Below are 18,358 nucleotides of genomic sequence, written 5' to 3' on the forward strand. Positions count from 1 at the left end.
CCTGCGGGTCCCACCTTCCCACCTAATCCCCCCGTTGCCATCTGGCAGATTTACTGGCCCCGGTAACGTCGCTCCCACTGATATAATGAGGAATTGCAGGCTGTGCTATGTTTCCTCATGAATTTTGCTTCCCTGCCAGAAAAGTTCAGGGCTGGGTCAGGTTTTTGTATAAATTTATGTATATAAATACATATACACACACATTTCTTTCTTCTTTCCAGGTGATTTCCACCTTTCCCCATCTGAGGGCCCATTCATCCTCACCTTCCCTTCTCCCTGGTTTCTTCACTGTTTGCTTGGGCTGGGTTAGGGGAAATAATCAAAGGAGCAAACCACCCACCCAGCCCCTCCAGGGTGGTTTGCAAAGGGTGGGGATGCTCCCGCAGCTGGCCTCTCTGTGCCACGGGCACCACGGGCTCACCCACGAGGCAGAAGTCTGCCCTCACCCCGTTTCCACCCAGGGGATGTTAATTCAATCGAGCTCAGCTGAACAGGCTGAAAAGGAAAGACGGCTGGCTGGGACTTCAAACAGCCCTCTCCCTCTCCCCGTCCCGCTTTCACAGGGTCACGACCAGAAGGGGACATGCCCCAGCCTCCTAAATCACTGCTCTGAGCCTCTGCTCTGCTGATTTATCCAGTGCCTGCATCCACCAGTCCTGCTCGAGACAGGCTGCTGGGAAGGGTCCATGGAAGGGATGGCCAAACACCTCTGCTCCAGAGACAGACAGCTCCGAGAGAGGAAATTGCAGCTGAAAAGAGAAAAAATCCTTTGCTCTGTGCCACCTCTGGGTGTGCCCTCCACCACTGCCTCCATTGACTGCTCTTGGATCAGAATGGGGAGAAAAGAGCTTATACTGCTCTATTGGGATTTGGGGAAGGAAACAGAGAGAGAGAGGCTCTGAGGACAGAGCTCCACCAGGCAGGAAACAATCACAAAAACCCTTGGGCACAAAGTGGCAAAGTGCATGACCTGACAGGTGGAAATCACCTTTTTCCTCCCATCCATATCCACACCATCCACCCCCCACAGCATCTCTGTGCCTACCTTTTGGGGACCAGAAACCCAAGATGTGTTTCCAAGTGAATTATACCTGCCTGGTAGAGAGATGCACTTTGCTCAGAGGACTTTCCGAGATGGAAGCCTGTTGTCTGGGCATAAATAAGCTTCTAAATCTGCATTTCATCTGCCTTTTACTTCGCAATCCAGCAGAGCCAGTCCAGAGGGACAACCCACCCAGGGGAAACAGCCACCACCTGCATCCCCATTCCCTGTTTCTCCTGCTGCTTGCAACCCCCAAAATCCACCCTGCTCAGGCTGGCAGGGGAGCACCATCATCCCATCACCAGTCCGGCCACAAACACACAACCAAGACACACCGGACTGGAGCCTGAGGGATTGTTCAGTGTCCCCAAAAGCAGCAGCACATCCCCAGTGCTTTGGCACTGCAGGAAAACCCTCGGGAAGCGGTGAGGATGGCTCGAAGCAGCTGCACACCGGTTATCACAGCTCCCCAAAACATGAGGAAGCTGCTGATTTACGGGCAGGAAAGCTGGGGCACAGGGCAGGGACGTGCCCTCTCCACACTGGGAGGTGAAATCGGAGACTGGAGCTTCTGGCCGATTCCCTGCCCCAGCCCGTGCTGTCCCGTATTTTCAGGAACACGTTCTTGACCGCGGAAACCTGGATCACACCCTCTGGGAGGGAAAGGAAAGGACTTGCTGTACTTGAGACACTCCAGCTCCTTTGTGAGCGGAGAGACAGACTTTTTTCAAGACATTCTTGTTAAATATGAGGCTGTTCCCCTGCAAGAGCAGCAGGAGCCTTTGCCTCTCCAAACACCATCCCAGAACAAGTCACACACCTCCTCACCAAAGGCTGGCTCTAAGCTGTCTTTTCCCACAATTTCAGAGTTTTACGGTCAGCGTTCCTCATTTTCCATGTCATTAATCTCCATGGGCCACGGTTCCAAGCGGGCTGGAAGCCAGGTCCTGCCAGACAGATTTCAAGTGAAATCCAAGTTGTCTGGAAAAAAAAGAAATCAACTAAAAATTTGAAAAGCACGTGAACCAGAAGCTGGCTTTCACCAACCACCCAGCAGGGCTTGTGCAAGGCTGCCCAAGCCCACAGATGGTTTTGGTGGCAGTGCACCTCTTCTCGTTTCACTTGACTTTTCCAGCAACCAACCAAAATATGAAGTGTTCTTTTGGGCTAACATCTTTTATTTTGCCCAGGAAAAAAAGACTGGGAGATTAATGAAAAGAAAAAAAAAAAGAAAAGATTTTCTTGTCTTGAGAGCTTCCATTGAGCACTGTAAGCCAATACATTTTTCAGAACATTTTTCACAGCAATTTTTAATTTCCTCTGTTTGGCTTTTGCCTGAGCAGCTCTGCCATCAAACTCCAGTTCCCCACGGTCCCACAGCCAGGGAAGAGACAGGCAAATCTTCTTTCAGACAGGGAAATGGAAAAGCAGAAGACTGTCCTGCAGTGGGACAAGGGGGAAGACCAGAATTATCTCACTCCTGGACATCTCTGGAGCTGTCTCACTGCCATCACCACCAGCCAAAATTTCCACAGGTTGCCTCCAGGCATGGGCAGTTTGTCTCTGCTCCAGAGGATGAGGCTCAGCTCCTTCCACAGGTGACTCATAGCTCGCCTTCTTTATTTTTTAATATTTATTTAGGCAATTACTGCAAATCCGAGATTCTAGGCAGGAGGTCTGCCTGCTGTTTGGAGGTCATTTGCTCTCAGGAACTTCTCTCCAGCACCTCCACCCTGATGAGGTGGCCCTTGGGGTTTTGGCATGGGCTTTGTTCAAGCTCCCTGCAGACCACGGAGCTCATGCCAACGCCACTTGGCCCTCCTGGCTGGCAGGGCTGGCTCCCTGCAGCGAGTGCTGGGCAGGTACCTGCTGGCTGCCCCGCCGATGAACTTGGGAAACGAGCTGCTCTGGACCCCAGGACCAGAGGGGCTCCGTGTTTTAGACTAGGGGGAGGTTGGGAGCCGTGAAGTTGCGTGTTTGTGTGTTGTTTCCCTCCCTCCAGAAACAAATGCCAGCGCAGCTCAGCTAGAGGAGTTTTTATGGCGCTGCCCCAGGAATAAATTGCTAAACCGAGCGGCAGCACCAGCACCGTAAACCGGGATCCTTTGGAGCAGGGGCTCTGACAGACCATGGCGTGATCCATTGCGCCTCCGCGCCAGCTCTCAGAGCGAATCTGAGATGCACTTCGGAGGAATCCTAATGGGATCTGCAGATACTTCACCGCTCTGGTCGGATTGCTCTTCCTCCCCCCCCGCGTCCTCCCAAGCCCCTTCAAAAACAGAGCTTGGAAGCAGCCCGTGATACTTAAGTCCTTAAGTCCTGCCTTCCTCGACTCATAAAGGGAACCAAAAGGAATTGTTTTGAAATAACAGTGCAAATCAAATTACCCGTCACAGATAAGGGGGAGAGAGGTCAAATATGAAAAGGCTTTAGATGAAAGAAGAATTAGCCTGCAACCCGCAAGGAATAACTCAATTCAAGTCTCATTTTCAGCACCCCCAGAATCTGGCGCAACAGAGGTCCCTAATGAAGCCCAACAGATAAACCTGGCCAAGACAATTTGTTACACCGCCGAACGCAGAGCCATTTACCCAACCACATGCTAAGCATCAACCGCCCCATAAAACGGGAGAAGTATATCAGCGTATTAGAAGCCGTCATCAATCAGCACGGAGGAAACCAGGCAGCCCTGGTCGGCTTCCAGCCGGCGCTATGGGAAGCCGCCCCGCAGGGTGAGCTCGCAGCTACACGGCAGTCCCATTGCATCCCCCCAAGCTGGGGTTCAGGAGCTGACCCCGCTGTGGGCATCCCCGGGCTCCTCAGCCAAAAAAAATAAAGCCAGGGGATGCCAGGTTGCCGCACAGACCCGCTCCTCGTGGCTGCGCCAGCATCTGCCCAGCACTCCTCAGGTTTGGGACACCCCTGGGGCTCCCAGCAGCATTTTTCCATAGTTTCTGCTTCAGCTTGCCTCCCCTTCACAACCACCACCTTTCCCAAAGGTGTATTTTATCCCTTTTGGTTCCAATCTTATTTCTCCCAGAGCACAACAGAACATGATTTGAGACCGGAGAATGCCCTGGAGCCCAGCACAACCCTGCCGTGGCTGGGCTCGGTGGCCAGGCAGGGACCCTCATCAGTGCTGAGCCCCACATCCTGGGTAAACAAGCCCCAGAGCCACCCAGAAATTCCTGCTGCTCACCACCGAATGACCCGAGCCGGCTGAAACACAGTTGCTAAGCTCGCGCTGCCTCTATTATTCACGGGGATTGGGGAGGATTTCAGAAATTGCTCTACGCAGTGGGGAAAGAGGGATTTTTTTTTTCCCTTCTCCTCCTTCAAACTAAAACACATAATTGAAGGGTGAAGTTTTGAAAGCTTTCTCAAGGACTCTGGATACTTAATCCCCTTTAAAACTCGGGAATTGCTCCCCATTCCCTTCCTCATCTAATGGAAAACAGGTCTCGTGTTCCTGCAGGACCTCTGTAACCGCTGACCATTTGAGAGCTCTGCTTTGATACAAGCATAAACGCACCGTGCTCTCTGTACACACATCCTCAAATAAAAGATTTTTTTTTCTCCTTTAAATACATTGAAATTGCAGAATCCATACCTTTTTTTCCCCTTAGGATCGGGCAGCAGCTTGGCCAGGGAAAAGAGGTTCTGCAGCAGGGGGGCAATACATGCCACAATCTTTTATCAACCCTCATTAGTGCTACTGAAGCAATTAGCATGCTTTAAATTTGGGGAGCGAGGAGAAACCAGGCATGGGCTCCCCATGGCTTACCTAGAGAAGTGCGTGGTCTCCTTCTGAGCTCTGAAAGCAAAGCTCTGGCTGGTCCTGGAGGGGAGGCAGGTCCCAGGTCTGCAGTCTCCTGGCCAAGCACCAGTCCCAGGTCTTGTGGGCACTCTCAGGCTTAGGCACCACATGAAGATGAGCACAAAATTCAAGAGACAAGTCCCTGTGCGGGCAAGAATTGGCTCCTGAGCCATGGGGGCTGGAGGACTGGGCTGTAGGCAGGCTGCTGGAAAAGCAGAAGTACCAAAACACAGCAACGCACAGGGGAATAACTTCCCAATTATAGGTTTCCAGAGGGCTCATGGGACAATTCAGGCAGGAAGGGTGCTCAGGAGGTCTCCATCCCAACCCTCTGCTCAAAGCAGGGTAAGCTGTGACCAGGTTGCTCAGCTCAGGGCTTTATCCAGCCTCATCTTGAAAACCTGTGAGGATGAAGGCCACACAGCCTGCCAGACTTAACTAATGAGTGCTTAAGTAACGAGGGGCCCTTCCACAGCTGCATGTGTTGGTGTCACAGAGTGTTTGGAAAGCCCCATCACTACCTGCCTGCCTAAGGAGAAACTGTACAGGCACCCACGAGGGCTTACTCATGAGGAAGACTGCCCGGGTGAAGGCTGGGGGTACTCAGCCTAGGCCAGAGGTGCACAGCCCTGAGGATTTCCACATCCTTGCAACTAGAAATCCCACAGGCAGACCTGATAAGCGCCCCAGTACACACGGAGATGATCCACGTTCCCTCTAAACCTGTAATTATTTCTTCCACGCTTGCTTCTTCCCTGCTGAAGCCTTTCATTAGCACAGCCTGTGAGAGACTTTATTTGCACCGCCATGAAATATGAATATATTCTCCAGCCTCAGCAGGAACTGTTTTTGCTAAGTTACGCTGTTGTAAAACAAGACCAGGCTGTGACTTCCCCACAGCCTAAGAAGGTTTCTTTTTTTTCTTTCACAATTATTAAAATATATTCTGTGTTATCCTGGGACCAAGCAGCATTGCACGGCCCTGCTGAGGGCCTGGCTTTCTTGCATTGCCAGAGATTTGCCAGCTTTTGCTGGTCCCTGAGCAGCTCAGAGCAATGGCCATCCTGCACATTTGCTGAGGAGACAAGAGGACCTCGAAGCCGATGGAGGCAAGCAGTCCGATCTCAGGAGGCTTCCAAGCACAACTGGGGCACCTCAGATCAATCTTCTTGTCTACTTTAGATCAGTCAGCTCTGAAATTGCTGTATTCCCCCGAGCTTGCTCATTTGTGCTTAATACAACTTTCCACGTGCCATGCTGGGCACCGCGATGTGATCCAACACCCACAGGGCTCTGAGTGGGGCACCTGCAGCCATCAGCCCATCCCATTGGAAAATGTGCGGTGTTACTGCCCAGGGCAGCTTTGTGGATTACACTTACATCTTGCGTGTCCCATCCAGGCAGGGGGAACAAACGCATTCCCAACCCCCCGAACGGGCTTTAGAGCAGCCCGTAAGAGGATCAAACATGCACCAGCCCCAGGAGAAAGTTTCCACGCAGCGCAGAGCCAAATCCCGTCGTAAAACCAGGACGTATTGCTGGCACAGGCTGAACTCTTGCCCCCCGTGTGCTCAGGCTGTGCGTTTAATATTGGACCCTGTTCTTTCCCCTGCAGCACTCCTGTTCCTACGGGGACCTTTGTTTAAAGCACAAAGTCTTGACTCATTGCCCAGAGTGAGGAACAGCCTCTTCCTCCTTTAAGAAGGAGAAAAGTCAAGAAAAATGCCACCTAAGCACAGAAGGGGAAGGGGAAAGGACATGGAGCCCCAGCCCAGTGCCGCTGTGCAGCCCCCAGTGCCGCTGCTCGCAGGTGCCCTGGGAACCACCACGAAGGGGCCGGGGCACGCTCGTTTCAGCACACCATTATTTTCTTTAGGATTAACAGATTTCTGGCTATAAAAATTTCCATTGCTAAGGCAGCAGTTATTGAAGTGCATTATTATTTCCCGCAGAGACCCCAGCGCGGATGCCACACGGCTGCGCTGAGCCCTCCCCGCTGCATCGTGTCGGGTTTACATCCACGTGTTCGCGCCGAGCAGCGCGCCCGGAGCGTTTCAGGCGAGATTAGGCAGCTCTGGATCACAGATGCATTCGCAGGCCTGACACATCAACACTCACGGGCCAGGTCCTGCTCCCCAGCAAGCTGCATGCCTGGGGCTGGACCGGCAGGTTTTAACCGGGGGGATTTGGATAAGCAAAAAGCACTTCTGCAGATGCAGATAATCAGATCCTGTTGGTCCTAGGGATGCCAAAGGAAGCGCTGTTACAGGCTACCCTCCAAAACACGCAGCATGTTTAAACAGCCTCCCTCCATCCCCCTGATTTGCAGGGTCTCCAAACCACCGCTCAGCAATGAGTGTTTATCAGAGCCCGAAGCGCACATTTGGCTTCGCAGAGTGAGATCTGGGGCTTCTTAAAGGATTAACAACCTCTGACAAACGCACTGCATGGAAACTGAAATGGTGTGCGAGACACCCCGCCCTGCCACAAAAGCAGCCCCTTTCCTCTGGGCCGAAGGAGCTGGGCTGGGTTGCTTGGTGGTGGGGTTTCAGCAGAGCTGATGGACTCCCCCGGCTCCTGCATGACCCTTCCCAATGCTCAGCACTGGCACGTGGGGTTATTGCAGCCCACTGCCAGCCCCTCGTGGTCCCTGCCTGCAGATAGGGTGGTGCCACCACTGCTGCCAGGACTCTGAAGCCAGGAGTTGGTCCCTAGGTTTTGACCCTTCCCTGTATACTGCCTCATGAACTGCTCACAGGCTGGGACACTGCTCTGAAGGGCAGATGGCATCAGGCCTGTGCTCTTTTGTGCTCTGCAGCAGTTCCCGTATGATGGCCAAATCTTCCTGCAGAGCTAACACAAGCCTTAGCTTAAACAGGTGCCCCAGGACTTGTCTTCATCCAGGAAGGAGGCAATGAAAGCACAGGATAACAGATCCGAAGTGTAGCTGGTTGCCTTGAAATCAGAGGATGCTTCATTTGACATGCATGGGGAAACTTGACTTTAGGTGATTCAGAGAGCTCGACACAAGGATGATATGGAGGCTAAATAGAAGACAACCAAGTCTGAATGAGCCCATAAAAGAAAAAGGGTGAAACTGCTTAACTCGTCTGAACTTGAGAGGAACACTGAGAACCTTAGGGAGCCCCTCAGTCCTGATCCTGGGCAAACCCAGGGATGAATCCAGGTCCTTCAAGCCAGGATCCTTGTGTGAGTGGAGCCAGCAGTGCTCCCAAAAGCCAGCTATGCCTCACCACCTCCTCTGTCCCAAAGGATGAGACCATCCTGGATGTTTGTGGCTTCACTTGCAGCCACTGGGAAAACGGCACGTGCCTGGGGAGGTGGGAAGGTGGGCTTCCAGCCCCACTGCCCTCACCCTGCAGAGGGAGATTGGGCAGGAGCTCTAACAATTTTCCTTCCACGGAGATCACGACACACACATGGATGTTGCAGATGAAATATCACATCAGACCGAAGGCACCAGACGACAAGAAGATCAGCAACAGAAACACAGGTGGTACTATAATTAACTTTTTCTTTTTATTTACACCACAAGAATAACAAGTTGTCATAATGTGGTACAAAATACTGGACTCCTAATAAAGTTGAAATTGAAGTCGGTACTGTCAGAGAAAGACACCATTGGCCAGTAAAAAAAAAAAAAAAAAAGAGAGAGAGAGAAAAAAAGAGAAAAAAACGGAAACAAAAAACAAACAAAAACAAGAATGAGAAAAATATTCCAACTCCACCAAGTAAAACAAAGGACCATCAGAAAATTTAGCACAAAGAATGCTACCATCACTTAAAGTAGGGTCCATACAATAAGAGTGAAATTGTGTCTAAATTACAGCGTAAACCGGTAGCTGCTACCAATGGTGACGTCATACTGAGCATGTATAGGTATAAAGTAGAATATAATATAGTTACAACTTTTTGATACTACATATCTGTAATAAGCTCTTGGGTGAATAATGTTTCAACCCCTCCCCCCACTTTTATATATATATTATATATATAAGTTTGTCATCCTCATAAATTGGAAAATAGCGCCTCCACTATGGAGCACAGAAAAGTGTTAATTTATTTTCTTTCAATAGGATACTTTTTCATCAATATCAAAGACAAAGAGAAGATGAGCTGAGAACGAGCCCAACTTCATGACAATGAAGAAACATGTTTTCCTTTTGATGTAAAGTCTTGTTTTAAACCACAGTGTTGCACAGTACACGACTGTTTAAAGTGAAACCTAGCAATACATCATGTAAAAGTAATTTTAAAAAAGTTAACACAGCTGTGCTGAAGAGTTAACTCTTTAAAGTCCTCGTCATTCATCATCTTAGAATTAATGACTACATGTGTTGACAAAGGGTTGCATCCAACCTCCCCACCCAGCCAAGAAATTAAAATAAAATACCCAACCAAATTAAAAAAAAAAAATGACACAGGCAGTTAACTTTGTGTGTTCTGCGTAGTTTCCCTAAAAACACTGTTTCCACATAAATACAATAAACTCTATTATTGGTAAGTCACAAGTGCTAGATAAACGTCTTTTTTTTTCTTTTTCTTAAAATGAGAAATGTTTAAGTAGTCCTTTTTATTTACTCTTTTTTTTTTTTTTTTCTTTTTAACAATAAAAAGCACAATTTCTTAAGTTCAGTAAGACGCAAAAAAATGTTCCCACTCTCCTTCCTTGGTGTGTATCTGTGTGGGTGCGTGTGTGGGTGCGTGCGTGTGTGACAAAAACGTCCCAACTTTAGTCTCCGCAAATGCCACGAGAGGAAAAAAAAAAAAAAAAAGGAAAAAAAGGAAAAAAAAAACACAATTTTTTTTTTTTTCATTTTCAAAGCTGCCAAGTTTGGCGTGCAAAATCTGTATACAATATAAAGACATGCCAACCTTACAGACCATGCAACCTCAAGGTGTAGGAAACTTAAAAAAATATATTCATATATATTTATATATATATTTATATATATCAATGCCCATAAAAGACGTGGGCCCAAAAAGTTTACAAAAGGAAGAATGGAATGAATACATGACTGCGACTAATAAAAAAGGAATGTTCTGTATCGAAAGTAAAAAAAAAGAAAAGAAAAAAAGAAAAAAGAAGGAAAACCCAAAGGAAAACCAAACGGTTACTTGTGTACTGCAAACCGGGCCCGCTCCCCGGTGGCGCGGCCATGACCAGGCCGCGCTCCGCGCCTCCAAGATGGAGGCCATGATGGCGGCCCAGCGGCCCAGCCTAGCCGGCGCGGGGCGGCGGCACCTGAAACGAGGAAGCTAACGGCTCAAAAAGGTGAAAAGAGCCTCAAAAAGTGAGGGCTCCTCTTGCCCTGCGCCCGTTGTGGCCACCGGGAGGATCCAGGCCTGGGGCGAGGGCACAGCAAGGAAAGAAATCCCCGCGGTCTGGACTCGGGAGGAGACGAGCTGTAAAGGTCTTGGGAAGTCTTCCCGTCCCTGGCAAAAGCTCGGTGAAAACGATGTAAAGAAACGAACACGGCATCCTGAAAGCAGCGAGGCGGCGCGCTCTTGAGTGTCTCTGGCTGAAAGAGAAACCAGCTCGGCGCGGCCGGCGGCTCTCGGGAACACGAGAAGGTTTGCCACAACCGAGAGCGAAAATACGAAACCGCCAGGAAGACCCGACAACAGAAATGATCATGTAAACGTGGTCACTGCCCACAGCTTATAAACGGCTAAAGGAAAATTTAAAGTACGTCACCAGATTCCGCAGCCAGATTAATTTTAGATCACAGCAGCAAAGTGGTCATTTGAAAAAACAACATCTGCAGGTACGCCGTGCTTTGACACGGGAAGGTTATTTTCAGAATACGCTGAGGATGGTCCTAGTGACCGAAGCTATTCGTGAGTTTAAAATGTACTTGGGTCTGCAAAACTCAAATACAGTAGTGTCTGGTTTTTCAATTGCATTATAAACTGAGAAACAAAACAAAAGCCTCTTGCATTTGCTCACACGTATGGTATGCTTCAAATTCCTTCCACAAGTGAGTCCTGAATGGAATGAAAACAGCCCCTTCAAGAACTGGAAAATAAGTTACTAGAAATGACCCCGTCAGTTGTCATAATAACAGAATAAAATAAAAATATACCCTTGGTTGTTCAGACGAGGGATCTGTGCTATCCTACACTGCTGTAAGAAGGTACACGTGTCAATCTGGTCTCCTCTAAGCTGTTCAACTCTTCGAGCCAGGGATTAGCTGCTTCTCCTAGGGGCCATTTTCCAGAGGCGACAGGGAAATCCAGCCAAGGCTGAAGGTTCAGCTCGCGCACCGCAATGACCTCCTCGGAGAAATAACTTAGGAAAAAGTCCTTCAGGCAGCTAAAGTTGCGACTTTACCGGCAACGGTGATTCGGAAAGAGGAGGAGAGAGAAAGTACGTGGTGTGTGTGTGTGTGTGCGCGTGCGTGCGTGTCTGTGTGTCTGCGTGTCCGTGTGTCCGTGTGCGTGAGAGAGAAAATGCCAGTTGTCACACGAGTGTCTGACAAGCCTTCCATATGGTAGCTACTAAAGCCGCGTGTAATCCTCACTACAATCCACATGGAGGATAAATACATCACCCATTGTAATACTACTATGTTTAAGGTAAGAAAACTCCTTATTTTCTTTACATAGCTACTATAACAGAACTGAGGAAATATACAGTCGGTGGTATCATTATACAAAAGAGCCCATTGCATTCCCTCCTCCTCGGTAAACGCACGCTTTCCAAAAATAAACTCTGACAATCTGCAACAATTCCTTACGCCTGCAGAAAGCTGCTCACTGTACAAAAGACTGAAAGGGATGAGGGGGGAGAGGGGGAAGGAAAAAAGAAAAAGGAAAATAATGTACAAGCAAGAAAAATGGGAGGAAAAAGGTTTAGACGCTATTGCCATTCAGAAACAAAACCTGCCAAATAGAAAATAAATGTCAGATTCACACAAACAAGGCTTCTTTAGGGTTTTGTGAAATATCGATATAAAAATTAACAGCAAATTCATAGTCTTTGCTATAAAAAACTCATTTTTGTTAGAAAAGGATCACAACTAAAAACCTTAAATTAAAATACAAATGTTTAGGGTAGTTGCCCAGTGGCTAACGTGTTGGCGATCTGAAAACTTTCCAACCTGTCGTCTGAAAGTCCTCAAGTTTCAACCTGGATCCTTTTCCAAAAGCACCTTTACGTTCCAATTCACAAATCTGTCCCTAGGGAGCTTTCAATGGCTACTGTTATAGTATGCATTTATTACATATATTTTTCTATAAATGCATTATAAATATTTTATCAATAATTCATAGGAATCCGGTTTCTAAGCTTGGAATACATTTGGAATATACATTATACACATATATATATTTATACCTAACAATTTAAGCAATATCTCATGCTAGTTGCTTTTAATAAAAAGCATTCCAGTCTTAAACCTGCATTTGTGTCTAATACATGCTTCAACAACCAAATTGATAAGTTCAATTACTAGATAATGTAGAAGAGAGAAAACATTTGAAAATTTGATTTTAAAAATGGTTGAATTTCAAAGACCCAACAGTATTTGCCACTTTCTTGGCAACTACCTTAATTTTTTTTTTTTTTTTCTGAAACAGCAATGAAAGAAAACAAAACAAATCCAAACTTGTAGACAGTTTTTGGAGACGCTCTGTTCAGCTGATGCCTGCTTCCCACCATCATGCCAGCACAAGCCAAAAAGTCTTCCTTCCTGATGGCAGTTCTTGGCTTTCCCAACCAGAGGAAAAATATTCACGAACTGCTGTGTTTTTTTATTTTATTTTTTTGTGTGTTTTTTTTTTTTTTGTTTTTTACTTAAGGCATTGTTCCTCAAACTTCAAAAATCCAGCTGCACCAAATCCATCAATTAAAAAAAAAGGCACAAACTCATCTTCAGATGGCTTTGGAGACAATAAAGCCGACTCCATCTGGGCTACCGTTTCCTCTTTTGTGTTTCCCCCCTCTCTTTCCCTTTCCTTTAGATGTAAGACTAGTCCTCTTTCCCTATCCCTCCCCATTAAAAATACACCATCTCACATTGTTCTGGTTTTGACAAGAATGTCGTTGACTCACAGGCAGGCAAGAGCCATTTAAAAAATCCAAGAAATGAAACTACAAGATGGGTTGAGTGGTTCAAGCGGAGATTGCTGAATTGTGGGTAATCAAATTGTAAGCACCAGTTTTACATTAAGGTCTCTTTGTTTTATTTTCATATGTGTTGTTGAATCTTTGATTTTTTCACTTTTTGGCAACTCTGCCAAAGACTTCACGGGCGTCGTTCCCCTTTCCGCTCCCAGTGAGGACCAGAGGAAGAGTGCCCAGCGTGTCAGTCCTTTGCTGCTCTTCACCAGCATTTTTCATTTTCAGCAAATATATACTGTAGACGCGTATAGATATGGAGAGATTTTTCGGTTGCTTTGTTTTACACCTGGTTGTCCTTCTGTATTCTGGAAAAAACCATGACAGGACGCAGGAGTAACAAGAGAAAGCTTCTTGGCAGAGCTTCAAGACGAAGACGAACAAACAGGAGAACTCCAGCTCAAAGATGAATGCTACAGGGGAGGTTCCTCTTCCATGGGTTCATCATCAGGTCTGAGCGATTTCGCAGGCAGGCAGGGAGGAAAGTGGGGAGAGAGAAAAGATGGTTGAGCGTGACAGAGCTGGACAACTTGTGGTGCTACGTCTCACACCTTATGTGCCCACCAGGGGGAAGATGTCAGGCACTGCGTGCACCGTACTAAAGCACCACACAGGGTTCACGCCAGTGCTGTTCTTTTGCAGTTCAGGTCTTTAGAGAGCCCCTGAAGGGCAGGAGACGGGTGAAAGCACATGCAGTGGTGCCCACCAGGGCTCCCCCTGAGCTGTGGTGATGAAAGAGAAGGAAAGCAACTCACCGCTTCTCAGCTGGCTTCACGCCTACTGACAGAGATGCCATGGCCGTCACCGTCTCTGCCTCCTCGTTCTCACACTTCTGTGCCTCCACCAGGGAGTAGCCCACCGTGGAGGCATAACGCTGGAGTGAATGCCAATACTTGCCTGTGGCAGAGGTGAGAAAAGGAGCAGTCAGGGCACCTGCACCGTAACGGGTCGAGCACCGTGTTCCCACTCCTCCAGGCCCAGAAGATGACTGGGGAAGACTCATCCTGCACTCACTGGCACTTCCAGCTTGGTTGTTTGAGTGAGCATGCAAACAGCAGCACCTTTCTTTACCAGAAAACAGTGCAGTGGAACAACCTTCTATTTCGCTTATTTCTCGGATATAAGGCATAAAAACCCTTGTCCATACAGAAGTACTAAAAATGGAGGAGGCTGAAATAACAGATTTCCACAGCTGGCATCAAACTGGGTGCATGAGAATGTAACAGCTCTCCAAGGCTGGGAGATATTTTGTAGGGGTGCAGGCACAAGAAAGCAAAATTTTAATCCAAAACGTATTAGGAAGATTTAGAAACATGCACCCCATAAGGACACCTAAGATATCAAATCAGGGCTGAATCACTGTCTTGCAATGAAAGATGCTTTTCTCCTTTGGCTAGGGAAGAAAGGTGGGAGGCTGAAACTGGATTTTTGAAAGGACAAACACAGAAGGAGTGCTGGAGGTGTGAGGATCATAGCTGCACAGAGGTGTACAGCACCCCTCTGCCTTGACAATAGGGGGCACTTAGGTGCTCAAAGAATAATGACGTTTGCTTTTCACTTCAAAATCCTTAGAAATTTTTGACCAGAGATAAAATATACGAGAGGGAAGGATGCAGCCTGGATTTGGACTGAATTTAGCTCCTAACTGTCAGGTTCCTGCTATGCTTTTTTGGGCAAATCACTTAGGAATAAAGAAGCTCAAGTTGCATTATTTCTGTATAGCTGCAGTTTGTTATGATGAACATCCTTTTTCAGTGAAAAGAGCATAGAGGATGCTTCAGGGCATCAGAATAAAAAGTGTCCTCTTGGCTCCCAGGCAGAACATGCAGAATTTGCTGGTACCCAAGAAGTCACAGCAAAGCCTGAAAGCAGGAACCTGTAGAGTGAGGCCAGTGGATGGGGAGGAGGGACTTCTTTTCAAACCTCTTCAGTTCTTCCGTGCCTACCCGAGGGTCTTACTCAAAGCCCCTTTTCTAAATTGCTGTGCTCAGTTTTAATCACTGTCTGCCTCAAGGTGCTGCTGAAGTGTCACATTGCTGCTCTAAGCAGTCTGCAGAGTGGCTGCTGGAAATGGAATTCTGATTCCTGAAGTTACTGGGCACTTTTGAGTGGGAGAAATGCTCTGGCCTCTTTTAAGCTCTACTTTCTCCTTAAAAAATGAAGACCAACCCCCCTTCCAGTTCTGCACCGCAAATGTTTGAAGCAGGAAGATGTCAAGACCTAGCACAGCGAGATTCCCATGTTATTCAGGCTCTTTTCACTCCCCAAGAATGTCCCCAGGAAACCTTCAACCACAATGACTGTAACCTCCCCACCTAAATAAACCCACAAGATTAGCAGCTTAATGCAGCATTCTTAACTTTATCCCTATATCCATTCTGAATTAATGGATGCAACAACGCACAACGAGACTCTCATTAGTCAGAGATACTCGAATTGCCTTTGAAGAGATAAACACACATGCCAAAGTGCAGGACAGCCTGTCCTCTACAGAGATTTTAAAGGTCTTACTGCACTAGTTTTAATACTGATTTCCCCAGTGAGATCAGAACAGCTTGCAGAAGGACTGGGATGGCTCCCAGCTTGCTTCACCTTCACTGACACAAACTTCTGCGCTTCACAGCTCCAACCCGTACCAGCAGAACAGCAGGCTGTGAAGGCAGGAGCACCGATACAGTCCTCTCTCAAGAGCCAAAGCATCTCCCTGAATCTGCTGTTCCCCGTGCATCTCTACTGCACGTACAGTAAGACCAGATTGCAGCTGCCTAAATCCAGCTCACTGTGCAGTGACCACCCACAAACTTGGATAAGGGCAGGCAGCGGCCTGACGCTGAAGATGGAGCTGCCAGGATGATGAAGAACTGGAAGGGGTGTCCTCAGGGCAACCCACCAGGGAATCAGCTGGGTGAAGGGGGCTATACTCACTGTGTATCTCGATTACTTTCTCCATTGAGTGCACTGCGTTAGCATTTGCTCTCTGCTGGAAAACCTTTTCTGGAAGAGGGTCAAGCTGCAGGGAGAGAGAGGAAGAACGAAGAAATGTTATCACAAGCTAGAGACCAGGCATTAAGCGTGATTTAGCAAATAGCTCTGCGGCTTCAAGCCTCCACCCCGTTCCCCTGATCCCTATTATCTGCCCTTAGTTAAATATCCCAAACATACAGGCTTCCTAAGTGCTCTTGTGATACAACATGCAGCCTCCCCCAGCCCAACACTCCTCCACGCACACGGAGCGCCGCAGCTCCGCCGAGCCCAGCAGCTGGGGCTCTTTGGAGCGAGCCTGCTGCAGCCAGAGATGTCTGCATCTGTCTGCAGAGACCAGAAAAACAAGGCAAGTGATGCTGCTGGCTGTTTTCACAACTCGTCTGTTAAAAACCATTGCTCTGATCTACCTCGTTGCAAAGCTTTCACTATTAAGACAATGACATGAAAATAAACGGGACTTAAAAATATGGCAACAACCACGCTTCTTTCTTTCCTCTGGAGAAATAAAAGGGGTAACTCTCAAATTCTTCTTAATACCTAATCCATTATTGACTCTTAACTGAAAAAAATCTGTATCCTATGAGTAAATAGCCTAATTTTGGTACAGAGAAACAGAAAAACCTTGCTTTAAAGTAACACTCGGCACGGCTGTAACTTCAGAGTCACTGGTGATGTGTCTTGGTAGCTGCTGGGCTACTTTCTCCTGGGCAGAGCAACATCAGATCCTTACATTCATCTTTATAAAAATGTACCTTGAAGATGGCAGTAAGGATGGTAGTTGGGCAATAAAATTTAGTCTTTTTTTGATGCTGGCTTCTTTCTTCTGCTCTCCATACAAAAACAGTGACAGTAGGTAAATGCTGCTGGTATTGAGGCTTTTGATTGAAAGATGGTGCAGAAAGCCTCCCAGAAATGTGCACACGCACACAACACGCAGGTATCTTTCTGGGCTTGGATCCCTTATGCTGTACATGCAGATGGCGTGTGTTGTGTCTGCCTACGATGTTTTTTGGTTTGCTCTGCCACACATCCCAGATTTTCGGTTTTGCTGGCAAACCGAACTAGTGTTCAAAACAGTTGCACACACGTACTGCTCGTTCTCAGATGTAGCATTCCTGCCACTGAAGAGAGTCACCATTTCAGGAGGTTTCAGACCACTTCAGGAGGTTTCAGCTTGCCTGTGCATTGGCATGGACCTGCTGTGGCTGACTGACCATGCAAACAAGACCAACATGCTGACATCTGCATCCTCCTCTGCCCTTTATGAAGTTATTAAACCTCATGTTGAAAGTACACTGCCCACTTCGATTCTCATTCGGCAAGAAACTTGGGCTCAAAAAATACCTCAATCAACATAGTTATTACTAGATTTTTTTTTCCCCAAGGAGCAAGAGAAGACCACAGAGAAGAGATACATCCACGTGGCTCCTGACATGCTTTGGGATCAGCAGAAGCCTTTTAACGCTGTGCAGACACAACTCCAACAGCAGGCAGGAGCCTGGGAGATCTGCCTGGGAGAAAAGGCAGATCTCCAGAGCAGATCTACCAACTTATATATATATATAAAAATAGAATAAAAATGATCAAAATTATGAAAAGATCTTCCAAGGGAAGGAGACTGGGTGACGTTCTGGAGACTACCGATTTCCTCTGGAGCAGCAGAGGCATCTGCTTAGTAGGTGAGGATGTCTCCGCAGAGCAGCTCTACTTGGCTCCCAGACATGGCCAATGGCTTGGATTCAACTCACATGAGCTCAAGACGTCTTACAACCAACTCAACACTCAAGAAATAACTTTCAGCAGAGCTGCTTCTCTCCAAGCTTTTTTTTTCTTTTTCCTTTTTTCCCCTTTCCTTTTTTCCCTCTGGTTCTCCACAAAGAACGTGAATTAATCACAGGTCTCCTCACAGGTCTCCTAGGTTGGGTATCCAAAGCAAGAAATGTTCACAGGTGTTGACCGTGGCCAAAAATACTTGTCAATGCCCATCCAGGGATACTCCTCAGCAAAGAAGCAGCCACAGTTTAATAGTTAATGAAACTATGGCAGAGTTTAACTGCAACTCCTGCTCAAAGCCAAGAGAAGCTCCAGCCAAGAGATTTGCTCTCACGACCACATGGCAGCCATTTGATAGGTACTCCATCAGGACTAGAAATTGCTCCATTCCAGATTTAATAATTACAGATTGCACTTTTTTTTTTTTTTAAATAAATTCTCTACTCTAAAAATAATTCTGGCCGAGACTAGCTTCTGTATGACATTAAGTGAAGGCAGAAGCTATTCCTGGACAAATCTTTAAGTCAGAGCTTTCTAATGCCTTTCAGTTGATACTGACATAAAGCACACAGCATCAGGCAGCTTAGCCATGTGCTAT

At 47.3% G+C, this 18,358-nt stretch overlaps 1 protein-coding gene and 1 long non-coding RNA gene across 13 annotated transcripts in view; both read right to left on the reverse strand.

The window, feature by feature from the left end:
• Positions 1 to 122: 122 nt before the first annotated feature.
• On the reverse strand, positions 123 to 5,269 carry LOC311438947. Its single transcript, XR_014694451.1, has 2 exons — positions 4,827 to 5,269; positions 123 to 2,023 (listed from the first exon to the last, which is right to left on the reverse strand). It is a non-coding gene; the product is annotated as an uncharacterized lncRNA (long non-coding RNA).
• A 3,108-nt stretch (positions 5,270 to 8,377) lies between these two features.
• HDAC4 (histone deacetylase 4) overlaps positions 8,378 to 18,358 on the reverse strand; it is a 233,623-nt gene continuing 223,642 nt past the window's right edge. For all 12 annotated transcript variants that reach the window (XM_084522961.1, XM_084522963.1, XM_084522964.1 and 9 more), the window contains 3 exons: positions 15,928 to 16,012; positions 13,758 to 13,899; positions 8,378 to 13,455 (listed from right to left, as the gene is read on the reverse strand). In XM_084522961.1, coding sequence (XP_084379087.1) covers positions 13,416 to 13,455; positions 13,758 to 13,899; positions 15,928 to 16,012 — 267 coding nt within the window. In that variant the 3' untranslated portion in view covers positions 8,378 to 13,415. The remainder of the gene's footprint in view (positions 13,456 to 13,757; positions 13,900 to 15,927; positions 16,013 to 18,358) is intronic.

Source organism: Aythya ferina (assembly GCF_964211825.1).
Source record: "Aythya ferina genome assembly, chromosome: 6".
In the NCBI taxonomy this organism is placed as follows: Eukaryota; Metazoa; Chordata; class Aves; order Anseriformes; family Anatidae; genus Aythya; species Aythya ferina.